Below are 13,139 nucleotides of genomic sequence, written 5' to 3'. Positions count from 1 at the left end.
AACAACAATTACAACAACTACTTTAACAACTACCGCCAGTGATGCTTGTCGTGTCCAATTAGGTCTGGTCCAGCTGCTACTCGGACTCCTAATTTTTCTTCTGTTGTAGAAATCAGGAACTGGTAGAGTGAAATACAACTTAATGCAAAAGAAATCCTTTGGAATTAACCTGTTTTGCTTAGAAAAATTGCAATTTTGTGGCTCCATATTACCATTTAATCTTCCCCTTTATTTTTGAATTACAAGCAAACAATAGAAATGTTAAATGTTTTATTGGAGGAAGCATTCAGTATTTTGCTATTCTTTCATCCTGTAAAACATAAGCTTTCAACTTTTGAACACTGCATTTGACAGAAGTATTTTATTGATGATATACCTGATTGTTAGTTAACTGAACTGCTAACACAGATACCACTTACCAAGAAAGAAACTGGGAGGGTTATCTTCATATTAATGACAGAGAATATAATGATATATAATTAGAGGTTGACGTAGACACACGCCAATGTAAAAGCAGGTGTGGTGCAATGTTCTCACAGGACAGGTGCAACTTGTCTTTGTCCTTTCAAAGACTAAATTATAAATAAAATCAAGTCAATCAATCAATCAACTTTATTTATATAGCACATTTATAAACCACAGGGGAAGCCAAATTGCTTTACAATGGGACATTAAATAGGTTTAAGTTTAAGATAAAAGGCATGAAGACACAAACACAAAATCACTTCAAAAAACAGACAAACAAGAAAAAGCAAAGAAAACAGAATAAAGGAACAAACAAGCTCACTGCAAGTGCTTTTTAGCGAATGACAGACAAAACTTGACAAAAAAGTCTGTTTTTAGAAGAGATTTACAAACAGGAAGCATCTGTGAAAAGTAATGCTCAACCACAACATTTATTGTCACTGAATTTATTTTTTTCTCTAAAATTAATACAACTGAACTTTTTTTTCAGATGAGACTTTTTAAGAGTTCCTTTCTTTCTTTTCTTTTTTTTTTTTTTTTTTTTTTTTGACAACTGACAAACATCTGTAAGATCTTTGCCTACTCAGGGATAATGTCCACCCCATGTGGACCAGTCCAAACTAAATTTGACCTTATTATTTGTCATTTGCTGAAACCCTGCATACAAGGTGTTGTGCTTGTGATGAGAATAACTGCAGATTACACAACAACGTTTGCAGCCAGTCTCCAAATGCATGCAGCAGATTTCGTCCTATCAGCTTAATCAAGTAAAGATTTCTTTAAGAAGAGTGTAAGAACAACCAAAATAAAAATAACTTCTGTGGTTCAATCCCGCCTTTTTGTGCAATTGGAAGTAATTGTGTATTTTTGTTTGTCATTTTTGGGTGGTAAAGACTGATGATAATGTTCAGTGCTGGGGGAAATAAAGGTTAGATTAGATTCAACTTTGTAGTCATTACACATGTACAGGTACAGAGCAATGAAATGTAGTTTAGCATGTAATCAGAAGTGTAATAAGCAGTAAGGTACAGGCTGGATTTATAGCATATTGTTCCGGCTGCGGGGCTTCCTGATTCGTGAGCTCCCAGGTGCAGCAGATTTACCTCTGGGGACTGATTGCTACACGCCGTGCAACTAGAAACTCCCTGCAGTTTGGCCAACAACCAAACCTGTGTTAGTTGTTTGAGTTGCACGTTAGATTATGTGAAAACTTGACTTGATCTACATTTTTCGTGTTGTTTTGCTTTACTAAGTTCTTTGATTTATTCAACACCTCTCATGCAACCTTAGTCCAGCGCTTTCTGTTACCTTTATCATTTCACAATAAATCTTAACTAAAACCTATTTCATCTGGTTTTTATGTTGCTTCCCTCACCCTTACCAGAGTTGGGATGTAACACATAAGAAAAATATTTACAGATGAAACCTGTACAGATGAGACCATATACAGGTGAGTGAGCAACATATACACAATGATTGATTGAGGTACTATTCTACATATTATGTCATATTATGGACTTGTGCATTAAAAGTAAGTAGACTATAAACAGGAATTATAACAATTTACACTAGAGGAAATGGCAGATGATAAATTAGGCAGTACAAAATGCAGATAAAGTGAGCATTAAACAGTGCATAAATAATAAGCAGTAGCTACCAAATGTTACCAAACTAGTGCATATTTTGTACATAGTACTGTCTGTTTGCAAGATTGTTCAAAGTGTGCGAAATATATCATTACACCCCCACTCAGCTGCTGCAAATATCGGGGGTCTCATCAGGGGTTGAATTGTCTTGGTATCCAAAGGTGGTCATATGTCTTTGCGTCAGAGAACACTGTTAAACTGCTGCTCTTTATTTTCAGCAACGGTCCCATACACGTCTTTGACAACGCTTTGATCTTTTCTGTCCTTTCGTTTCATTGAATTACAACATTAACACATTCCCTAGTGTTACACCTCCTTATCCTTTAGTAACACTACTGAGTCACCACTTCGGTGTGGCATCTCGTGTCACCAAAACCGTGACTCATAGTCTGATCATTAGATTATTATGTATTTGTTTCTGTATTGTGAGATCTGAAGTTCCGCTCTATTGTATTGGTATGACTCATTAAAATTGTAAAAAAAAAAAAAAAAAAAAAAAAAGTAATAAGGCTTGTAAAGAATTTTTAATAATCTGGAATTAACAGGACCATCTTATTTGCGTAGGTTTCACTGGCGCCCAACTTCAAGCTGCTGGTAAAGCAACAGCTTTAATTTAATACAGCAATCAGCAATCAGCACACTTATTTGATCATATTATATATGACACCCATGGTTTGGGTTTCATTGTTTAGTCATTTTCAGTTTAAATTAGATTTTAGTTTTTTGTAAGCACGTTTCCTTGTCTGTAGTTTCCATCTTCTACCCTTGTCTGGCCAAAAGATGTGGTGAAGATTGGACCAGGGTTAGAGCTTTCTCAGTCATTTCTTGAGTCAGCTGGTTGAGTCAAGATGTTGTATAGCTCAGTTTAATAGATCTGTTTTAAGAGGCCGGTTACCTCGTGAGCCTGTTTATTATTTTGTATTATTTTGAATAAAAAGTGTATTTTTTGTTAAATAAACTTGTGTCAGGTTGTCCATTGACTGCTCAGCCACTGAAAGTTATTTTGAAATAAAATGATTACAGGAAAAATGTAATTTTCTTATTTAAATTAAAATGAAATACTATTTAAGTACACACACACACACACACACACACACACACACACACACACACACACACACACACACATATATATGAAGAATATGTGTATAAAATACTGTAAAGTTTATTACCGTAAAGTGTTGAAGTATTATTTGTTCTCCATGTGTCTTTTTAATGGATCTTTTTTAACTGTATTGTTTTAATATGGATCGCGGGAAGACTAGCAGTGATCTAGGGCACAGTATATGGGGATAAATAAATACATAAACAGTATGTGATACAACAGAAAAGGTCCAGGTTCAGGTCCAACTCGGGCCTTTCCGTGTGGAGTTTGCATGTTTTCTCTGTGTCTGTGTGGGTTTTCTCCAGGTGCTCTGGTTTCCTCCCACCTCCAAAGACATGTTGGTTAGGCTGATTAGTGACTCTAAATTGACCCTAGGTGTTAGTGTAAATGGTTGTTTGTCTCTGTGTTAGAGACCCGTCTAGGGTGTACCACGCCTCTCGCCTTATGACAGCTGGATTAGTAACCCCCGTGACCCTAGTGAGGATAAGTGGTAGTAGAAGATGAGATGATACAACAAGAGCATTGAACATCGTCTTCTGAAACATCCTCATTTCCACCTCGTGTCTCCTAACTTTACAAACCCCAATTCCAAAGGGGAAAGGTAAATGATAGATGAGAGATAAAACAATGATTTGCAAATCTTTTTCAACATATTTTCAGTTGGATGCACTACAAAGACAAGATGATGAATCATCAAACTGATTTGTTTTGTTTTTTGGAAATATTCACTCATTTTCACTTTGAAACCTGTAACATTCCAAAGAATGGACAAAGGCAACTCTGGGTTAAACAGAAAAGGGACCATGTAGATTATTACCAGCACAATCTTCAAACTCCAGCAACTGCAAAGGCCGCATTAATGGTGAAAGGTAAATTCATCCAAGCAACGTCGTTAGCTTATTTCAACAAGACAATGCCCAGACACATTCTGCGTGTTCCAACAGCGTGGCTTCGTGTTAAAGGAGTGCAGGTACTAGTCTGCAGCCCTGACCTGCCACCCATTAAAAATGTGTGGTGCACTTTAAAGAGCAAAATACGCAGACCCTGGACTGCTGAGCAACTCCAGTCACACATTAAGCACGAATGGCAAAGAATTCCACCTACGAAGCTTCAACGCATACTGAGCGTTGTTAAAAGTGGGTGGAGCCTTCACATTGTGTCACACACCATGTGACTAACAGCTAGTCAGAAGAGAAAGAAAAGGACCAAGACAAACAACTGGATCAGCAGTAAAACAATATGAATACTTGTGTCGCTCTGAACCACGTCTAGTAACTTTCTATGTACTACACAAGGTGCACAAAAACCTGGGTAATCTACCATCACTAGTGGGATTGGCGCTCTCCTTTTATCAAACCTTATGTGTCTACGCTCCCTTCATTTGTACAAGATACAGCTGATGTACTTGTAAAACTATCCACATTAAAAAAAAACAGGAGATGCTGTTCTTGCAACCACGGATGTTGAAAGGTTATACGTGAGCAGTGATAATGCAGAGGGCCCTCATGCACATGCCACAGAATGATTTCATTTTACGTCTTAGTGAATGGACAAACCTTTGGGAGAAGGAAAACCTTCACAGCCTCTGCAACCCTTTTCTTGATAACTTGAACTTGATGATTTGTTCTTCTGTTTTAAAGGTCCTGAACTTAATCTTCTGGAGTTTCATAAATATGTAAGAATGACATTACAGTAATACAGTCAAAGAGAAATTTCGCTCTTGGATGTATTTATCAGTAAAGAGGACAATGGAGATCTGCATTCACAAACTTTAGGAAAAAGCACATATCGCAATACTGTCCTGAGAGCTGACAGCTTCCATTCACCACGGCTGATTAATAATATTCCCAGTGGACAGTTCCTAAAGGGTGGAGAGCCAAGCTATACGCAACAGGCTGCTTCTATATTGGCAGAACAAAAAGAAGTCTAGATGACAGAGTGGCAGAACATAAAAATACCACACGAACAAAAAACCCTGCTTATCCCGTGGCCGTCCATTACCAGCAGGTAGGTCAGCCCTCGGTTTCCCTTCTCAAAGTTATGGTGGTAGAGGGGTGGAGACCATCTAAGGACCCTCCTCCGAAGAGAAACCATTTGGATTAATAAGCTGAATTCAGCTTCTTTCCTTGGCCTTAATGAGGAACGCGAGTATTGACATTTCATTGTGCTTTGTCCTTTTATTTAACACGTTTTTTTTTTGCTTTGTTTTGTCGTCCCTTTTCTTTCTCTGTGGTGATATCTCCGTTTGTCAGTATGTTTTCAGTTTGTGTGTTCTGGTAACCTACTAGCTGTTAGTCACATGGTGTGTGACATAACTGGGACCCACAAAGCGTCTGCTGATGCCCTTTTTTAAGCTTTGACCCACATATGCAATGCGTAAGCCTGTGTGTTTTTAACCAGTTTTTTTTTAGCCATGTATAAATAAAAAAGCTTTTTATTCTTTTTCAACCACAGAGTGTTTTTGCAATCTTTTCTTTTGTGATCTCTCACTTCACCCGTCAAAAGAACGTGTGAAAAGATTTACCTGGAAGTTCCTTGAGGGCCCTAAGGCCTTTGTGTCTCCTTAATCCTTAAAACTGGGTTGAGTAAGTACTAGACGTCATGAAAGGAGAAATGTTTACGAGCTGTCAAATTACTACTTAATATTTTGTAGAGTAAGTGCATTATAGTGATTACTGGGGGAACGTGTAGTGTAGATAGTTCACAACAGGTTCAAGTCTACCAAAGAAAACATCCATAAACGTTGCTCAGTGCCCTGGTTTCCTAGTAACCCTGTATTAACTGTAGTGTTTTCTTATAAACATCTGCCAGTGTTACATCTTATTTCTGTCTTAGCCAGTAAAACCGGTTGTGAAGACGTCTTGCTGCACCCATTATATTCAATTGTTCTTTTGTGTGTTTGTTTTGCATTTTAACTGTCATTTGTCTTTCAAGCTCCCTTTATTTATTTGTTGTAGAATATCCTTGGCACTGTTATACTTATAGCTTCACCATATAGTAGTATACAGCGGTAGTCGTGCAGAGCCTACCTGCCCCCACCACAGAGCCCACCTTCTGTATCGGTTTGTCCAGTCGTGAGGTTCCTTCTTCTTAGTGCTGCAGCTCATTACAGCGTAGAAGAGGCCACAGGCAACAATAGCCTGGTGGAACATGTCCTGCAGCTTCCTGCAGATATTAAAGGACCTAAGCCTCCTGAGGAAATACAGACGGCTCTGACCTTTTTTAAATCAGTCTATTTATATATATGTATGTATATATGTATGTGTGTGTGTGTGTGTATTCTTTGTATATTTCATATTGTTTTATATTGCACCTAACACCAGGACAACATCCTTGCATAAGTGAGCATACCTGACAATAAAGCATATTATGATATAAACCTTCAATAAAAGCAGGTTTGATATTTAAAAGGTCTATAACTTTATAGCTCTTAAAACTAATATATAAGCTAATGCTTATAAAAAACTAAATGGTTGAATTTAGACTCAAGTCTCATTGTAATTAAAGGTTCATTTCAACAGGTAGTAGGTTGGGAGAAGGACTTTGGAGCGAAGGAGAAATGGAACTGAAAGTATGTTCAATTAAACAATGGAAGTGGTCACAGTAAAAATTTATTCCAAACACCAGAATGAATAGTAAAAACAAACACATAATCCACTTGACTGACTCAATTGGAAACAGGAGCTCTTTGGCCTAAAACTGCAGCTTCCAACACCTGATTTAAAAACATAGTGGCGCTTCATCAGTGCTTTCAGAAGGCAAAAAAAAAATCTGCCTTCCGTTTTTTCTAACCAGCAACACCAATGTGTTCAGTTAATCCCTTTGCCTCATGGACTAAAGCTGCACAGGAGCGAGATGTGCACACTTTTAAAGCTCTTCTTTCTTCTTTAAGATTATCTGCCGAACCATTTCAGCTATTTTGGGCCGGATCTCTTTGACGGAAACTTTGGGTCCCCAAGCGTCCACCACTTTGCCGTTTATGTCAATTAGATACTTCCAGAAGTTCCAGTCGGGCTCCTTTCCAGACGACTCTGCGGAGAACAAAAGACAAATGAGTGTGGGTCACAATGTTTTGGACTCAAAGTGCATAAAATTGCATCTCCAGCTAGCGTTTGATATCCACTCTCAGTTTTTGTTCAGTTTTCAGATGAACAGATACCACTTACAGTGCTTTTTCCTGTTCAGGTGGTGATTTATAATAGTGGCTGTGTTGTGGTTTTGTTGAATGAACCAACCCTGTTGAGTGGGTGATCTTTATCGTGACCCTGGACTCATTCTGTGTTCATACTACAAAAAGAATGAGGAAAAATGCGTCTTGAACCGTCTCCAAATGTGGGCAGAGATCCGATCTGTCAAATGCATCCTCGGTGTGTACCAGGTGTGTCCACAGCTGCACTTAAAGCTTGTCAGGACGGACATTAATGCAGGACGGGTGATTCATACTGCTTGTCCTCTTTTAGTGATACCAAATAAAGATTGTACAAAATAAATTTTTCAGGAACTACATTGATCTTCTCTCCTGAAGAAATGCACCTTCACTCCCTCACTTAAACAATTAATAGCCTAACAATGAAATCAGAATGCTGCCTCCTGACTCACTTTTCATGTTAGTAAGTGGTGGCTTTACATTTACAAATACACCTACAATTATTGCATTCTCTTGTGAGGAGGTGCACAGCTGCATTGGCAAAACAAAGGCATTAGACAAAAGTATTTAGTTTTTAAATGTATGATTTTCTTTTTTCTTTTATTTCTGCACAGCGTCTCTAACCGCCTACATAAGAATCTGCAACACATTTTTCTTTTTACTTTGCAAAAACGTAGCTGAGCCTTAGGCGAGCCTATAATTCCACCACGCGGGTTTGAACCCAGGTCCAGCTGTCACGGTGCTAAACACTATTTACGAGCAAGACATTTCCTTATTATATGGGTTATAGACGAGGCGCGCTTTCAGGCGGTGCAGTGCGCCTTTTACGCATTATCACTGTCTTTCTCCAACAACGTGTTGTCTTTTTGCCATTCTAGCCTGTATTTTTTATTTGTTTTTTTTAACTTTGTTTCTAAGTACGGGACGATTCAGTTTTAGCCAAGGGAGGGCTGGCAACCCCACTAGTTGCTGACTGGCGTGTTATGCATGCACGTATGTGTTTTACATACTGGAATAAATTAGGAAGTCCACATTTTTGGCGAGGATACCTCAGCCCGGCAGATGCATCGTTTGGTATTCAAATAATCCTTCTAGTATTTTTTCCGGCTGCAGATGCCACTCACCGGCGAGGTACTTGTAGACATTGTTGGCTCCTGTTCCGACCACGGCGATTTTGCTGAACAGGGGGAAGGAGACGCCGTAGACTCTGCGCACGAAGCTGTCGATCTCCTTGTCGCTGCCGGGCTCCTGCTGCCCGAACTGGTTGCAGGGGAAGGCCAGCACGTTGAAGTGGTACGGGCCAAAGTCCCGCTGCAGCTGCTGCAGGTCTTTGTAGTGTTCCTCCGTGAAACCGCACTCACTAGCCACGTTCACCACTAAGGACACCTGGAGCCACAGAAACACAATGTAAAACAGGCCTGACTGAGCATGAAGCAGCAACTTTTACTTCCTTTACTTCTCAGTTAATCAAGCACTGAATTTACATTTCTGAGGTAAATTTTATGCAGATTTACAGATTTAGCTGAGAGGTGAGTAACCTCTTTATGTGACAGTGACATGTACTGGCTAGGGCTGGGCGTATCGATCTAAATGTCGTGTATAGTATCAATGCCAAGGAAGTATCGGTATTAAATCGATACTAGCGTGATGAGATTTATACGTTTGTTACAGTTTCTTTTCTATTCATCACAGAGTTCACAGAGTTCACACGAGTGCAGCTTCTCTCCGCTGCAGGAGCTTCTTCACCCCCTCCTGTAGTAAAATTATAAATATGTTCTTATTTTTGTTACATTGTTCCTTTTTCTTATTTTGCACTAATGACTTTTTTCAAAAACAATTGTGTGCAGTAAAAAGGGGATTTTATATATATATATATATATATACATATACTGTTAAATTGTTTTACATTGTAATTAGTTAATGGAAACAGATTTATTTGACTAAAATATTTGCCCTGCGTTTTATCATAATCAACTAACTTATTTAATGATCATGACACTTCAAGTAAAAATCTGCCCAGATCGATACTAAAATACCCAGGTCCTCCCACCCCTAACTGGCTGCTTTACATTTGACTAACACATTGTTAACGTTAAACTGGAAACTCTTGTTGTGTTTCAGATTTTTATGAGTTGTTGCACCAGTATTCTGGTTTACTCTTTATTATTTATCTTTGTGGGTCCCTGTAACCTGCAGAGAGGCTCAAGCTTCAGGCTGGGAACCACTGGACTGTAAATATCTATAAGAATGTAGATTTTACTGTGAGCTCCACCCTGCAGGTTCCTACACCAGGATCAGGATATACTTATTATTATCATTGTCAGTGAACAGTGTACAGAAATCTAGAAGTGGCAAACTGGTAACTGGTAAAGGGTAAGTGGAGATTTCACACTGGCCTGATAATGAACACAAGGAAACTTACAATGTGTAAGTTACAATGTGCTCAGATAATTAAAAGGATCAGAGACTAAAGTCATTAAGTGTGGCTTAACGCCTGTGAAGCTGTTACTAACTGAATCTGGGTCATTTTTTCTGGCATTTGAAAAAGGGTTTAAGTAGGATAACTGACAATGGAAGCTTTTAAACTACTGTTTTGATATGATACGCTTAAAGGACCAAATACTCATGGTAGATCAGTAACAGAACATTTGTTGCTGCTGAAATATTGGTCTTTAATTAAATAAGTAGTAATTTTTTAGCATTTAGTCTTTAAATGTCACGAATTCAGATAAATTGTTTTGTTTCAGGAGTTGTTTATAACTCAACAAAATTCAGCATGAAAGTGAAACAATGTCAGACGTTGAGACAGTTTCCTTTATAAATCAATATGTGATTCATGGGTATGTTAGTGGCGGTTAATAAAGGTAACACCCTCATACTTCTACTCATTACTTACATATGCACATGCATTCTTTGATACACATGCATTCGTTGGGAGGATTCTTCTCCTTCAGGCTGAAATAATAATGGCCAGATTACCATCTACTGACATCTAGTGTAAAGACAAAGCGCGTGCAGGTTAATGAAACGGTGTCATGCATTCTATCAAAGCCTTCACGATAACATCCTTAACATCCCACTGTAAACGATATGTGAAGTGCTTTAAATACCATGAGCACCTGTGGTTTGGTAGAATTTCCAAACATCAAATACATGTAATATATATCAAAAGTTGACATATATTACCTATGACATATTATATATTGATATGAAGGGCTTTATTGGCAGAAATATAATATATAATATAATATATTTGTATAAGTACTTATAGTATATGATTCTTCATATCTATAAATGTAACATCCTCTTCCATATAGTTTATACAGCAGCAGAGCAAAAAATAAACTCTTTGTAGGTACTTTAATGGTTTTAAACTGACGTGGGAGATTGAATGTAGTGTTGCTATAGAGATGAAGATAATTTGGAAGTTATTACGGGCAACATAGCTGGTTGGGGTCTGCAGCCTCGCCACTAGATGGCCCTAAATCCTGCACAGGGGGTCTTTAAAGTTGTTTCATTGTGCATCACTGACAACCTCAATGATTCTCAAGGATTCAAGGATTTTTATTTGTCATTCACAACCATACAGAAGCATGAGATTGCACGAAATGATACACTCAGGTCCTGGATTATTTCCCAGAATACAGATACTAAGTAAAAACTATGTATGATAAAACAAAAAACAAAACAAAAAAAACAGGACTAGTTACATTAAATATTTATTGATATTCATATATGATGTGATTTGTAGTGTAATAACATTATTCTGTCATCTATTTTTTATGCTTTTCAAAGATAAATAGCCTACATGTAACTGCCAGAAAACTCATGATTTTGTATTTTCATTAGTATTGATCACATTTACTGTTATGTGATGCATTTTAACACTTAGATGATTATCTCATCTGAACATCTGGGAAAATAAATCCCTGTAATTTCTTTAACTGCTGAATGTAACTTGCAGTGATTCCAGGAAGTGCACGGCGTCAAACATTCGCAGACAGATTAAGGTTAGTCCGGTCTGGTGCTCTGTACCGTACCTGGTTTGAATGGAAACTACGGAGCTCCTGCAGCTGCAGGAACTCTGCAGGCCTCTTGCCACGTAGGCCAGCGGGGCTACATGACGGGACGTCCCGAGCAGACTACTGTCAAACTGATCCGCAGCACAACTATGTTAGTTACAACTAGAATGAAATGTTAAGTAGCACAAGTTAAAGGAAAAGAGGGGACTCACATGCAGCATCCGTGCGTGCAACAAGGAGACATGCAGGAGGGCAACACCGGGATAAAACTGTAACAATCAGCTGTTTATTTGTGCAACTTACCGAACCCCGGTATTTTTCCAGGGACACCAGTTTCCCCCTGCTGTTCACTAGTTTAAAAGTATAAAAGTCTTTTTGTTTGCTCTCGGTGAGGCTGAGGACGGTCAGCAACACGGTGAGCGCCGTGGCGAGCATCTTTTCAGTCAAACTGCCAACGCAACAGCAGAGAAACTTCTAAAAAAGCTGCAGAGGAGGATCCGCGTCCGTCCTCCAGTCAAGCTACAAACAGGAAAACAGCACATCCTGCACGGGCCGCCCATTTCAAAATAAAACTAATACAATTGTGTCAATTATACATACGTTATAAATCAATAAACAAATAAAACTTGTGATTAGATTGGACTGTAACAGAATTTTCCTGGTTGTTAATCCACCTTTGCATTGGTTGCAGTCTTTTTTAATCGTCTTAAGTTGACTCATAAGCATAACCTCTGAGAGGGAACATAGAAATTATATATAAATATGTGAAAGAAACTTAAGATAATTTCTGACCTTTTAACTAAAACCATTTTTTTAGTGAAATTTAGTAAAATTAATTTATCGCTATAGTCAGAGAATCCTAATTAAAATATTAACCAGAGCATACAGCGTTTTTCAATGTGATACATTATTACAATCGATGAACAGTCTGATGCTTTTATTTTTTAAAGATGAACAACTAGAACTGGAAGAAGGCATTTCCACATTCCACTCTCAACTCGTAGGCAAATGAAGACGAGCACAGTGTGCCTTACTGTTAACTGGAGGGATACAAATGATGACAAAAATGCAGAATAAAACCTAAACTCTGCTCCCTGATGGGATTAATTCTTCTATACTGAGTCTCATTTGAGTGGGAATTGAGGCTGTGCCGTATTCTGAAAAATAAAACGCTGCATACTTGAGATGTGTGCAGTTTTTGATTATTTCTGTAGTGAACACACAATATACTGTATCACCTGAAAACATAAATAAACAAGTTAATGACGTGGCCCACAGATTAGCCATTTATAGTTTACTGTTTTGCATAACCAAGAATCAAGATTAGAATGTGTTTTATCTGTTTTATTATGTCATTTGCACAGGCACAAGATATATATATATATATATATATATATAAACAAACAAAGCAATACATAAAGCTAAACAGTTACCTTTAGAGAATGAGAAATAAATACTGAATATTGAATATACTACATTATTACTGAAATGTGAACATGATTAAAAGCCACGAAAGGATGTAAGGGAAGAAATAGAAAAGAAAGAAAGAAAGAAAGAAAGAAAGAAAGAAAGAATGAATGAAAGAAAGAAAGCCCTGCTCCGGTTATACTAAAAAACTAAAACTAATAATTTCTAAAGAGAGACGCAAACACATGAGTAGAGAATATAAATAGGCTACTGTAGATACAGTAAATAGTTTCCGAGCGGTCCCTGAACGCACCGCCTTACACGCCCCTCTACGTCATCACGGCTAC

General features: G+C 38.0%; 1 protein-coding gene across 1 annotated transcript; it reads right to left on the bottom strand.

Moving 5' to 3' along the window:
• Nucleotides 1-6,811: 6,811 nt before the first annotated feature.
• gpx7 (glutathione peroxidase 7) lies at nt 6,812-11,904 on the bottom strand. Its single transcript, XM_047586262.1, has 3 exons — nt 11,689-11,904; nt 8,488-8,749; nt 6,812-7,247 (listed from the first exon to the last, which is right to left on the bottom strand). The coding sequence occupies exons 1-3, from the start codon at nt 11,818-11,820 to the stop codon at nt 7,084-7,086; spliced, it is 558 nt and encodes a 185-aa protein (XP_047442218.1). The 5' UTR covers nt 11,821-11,904; the 3' UTR covers nt 6,812-7,083.
• Between the last annotated feature and the right edge of the window lie 1,235 nt (nt 11,905-13,139).

This window comes from Mugil cephalus, chromosome 6, assembly GCF_022458985.1.
Source record: "Mugil cephalus isolate CIBA_MC_2020 chromosome 6, CIBA_Mcephalus_1.1, whole genome shotgun sequence".
NCBI lineage: Eukaryota > Metazoa > Chordata > Actinopteri > Mugiliformes > Mugilidae > Mugil > Mugil cephalus.
This window is presented reverse-complemented; position numbering and strand designations above follow the sequence as displayed.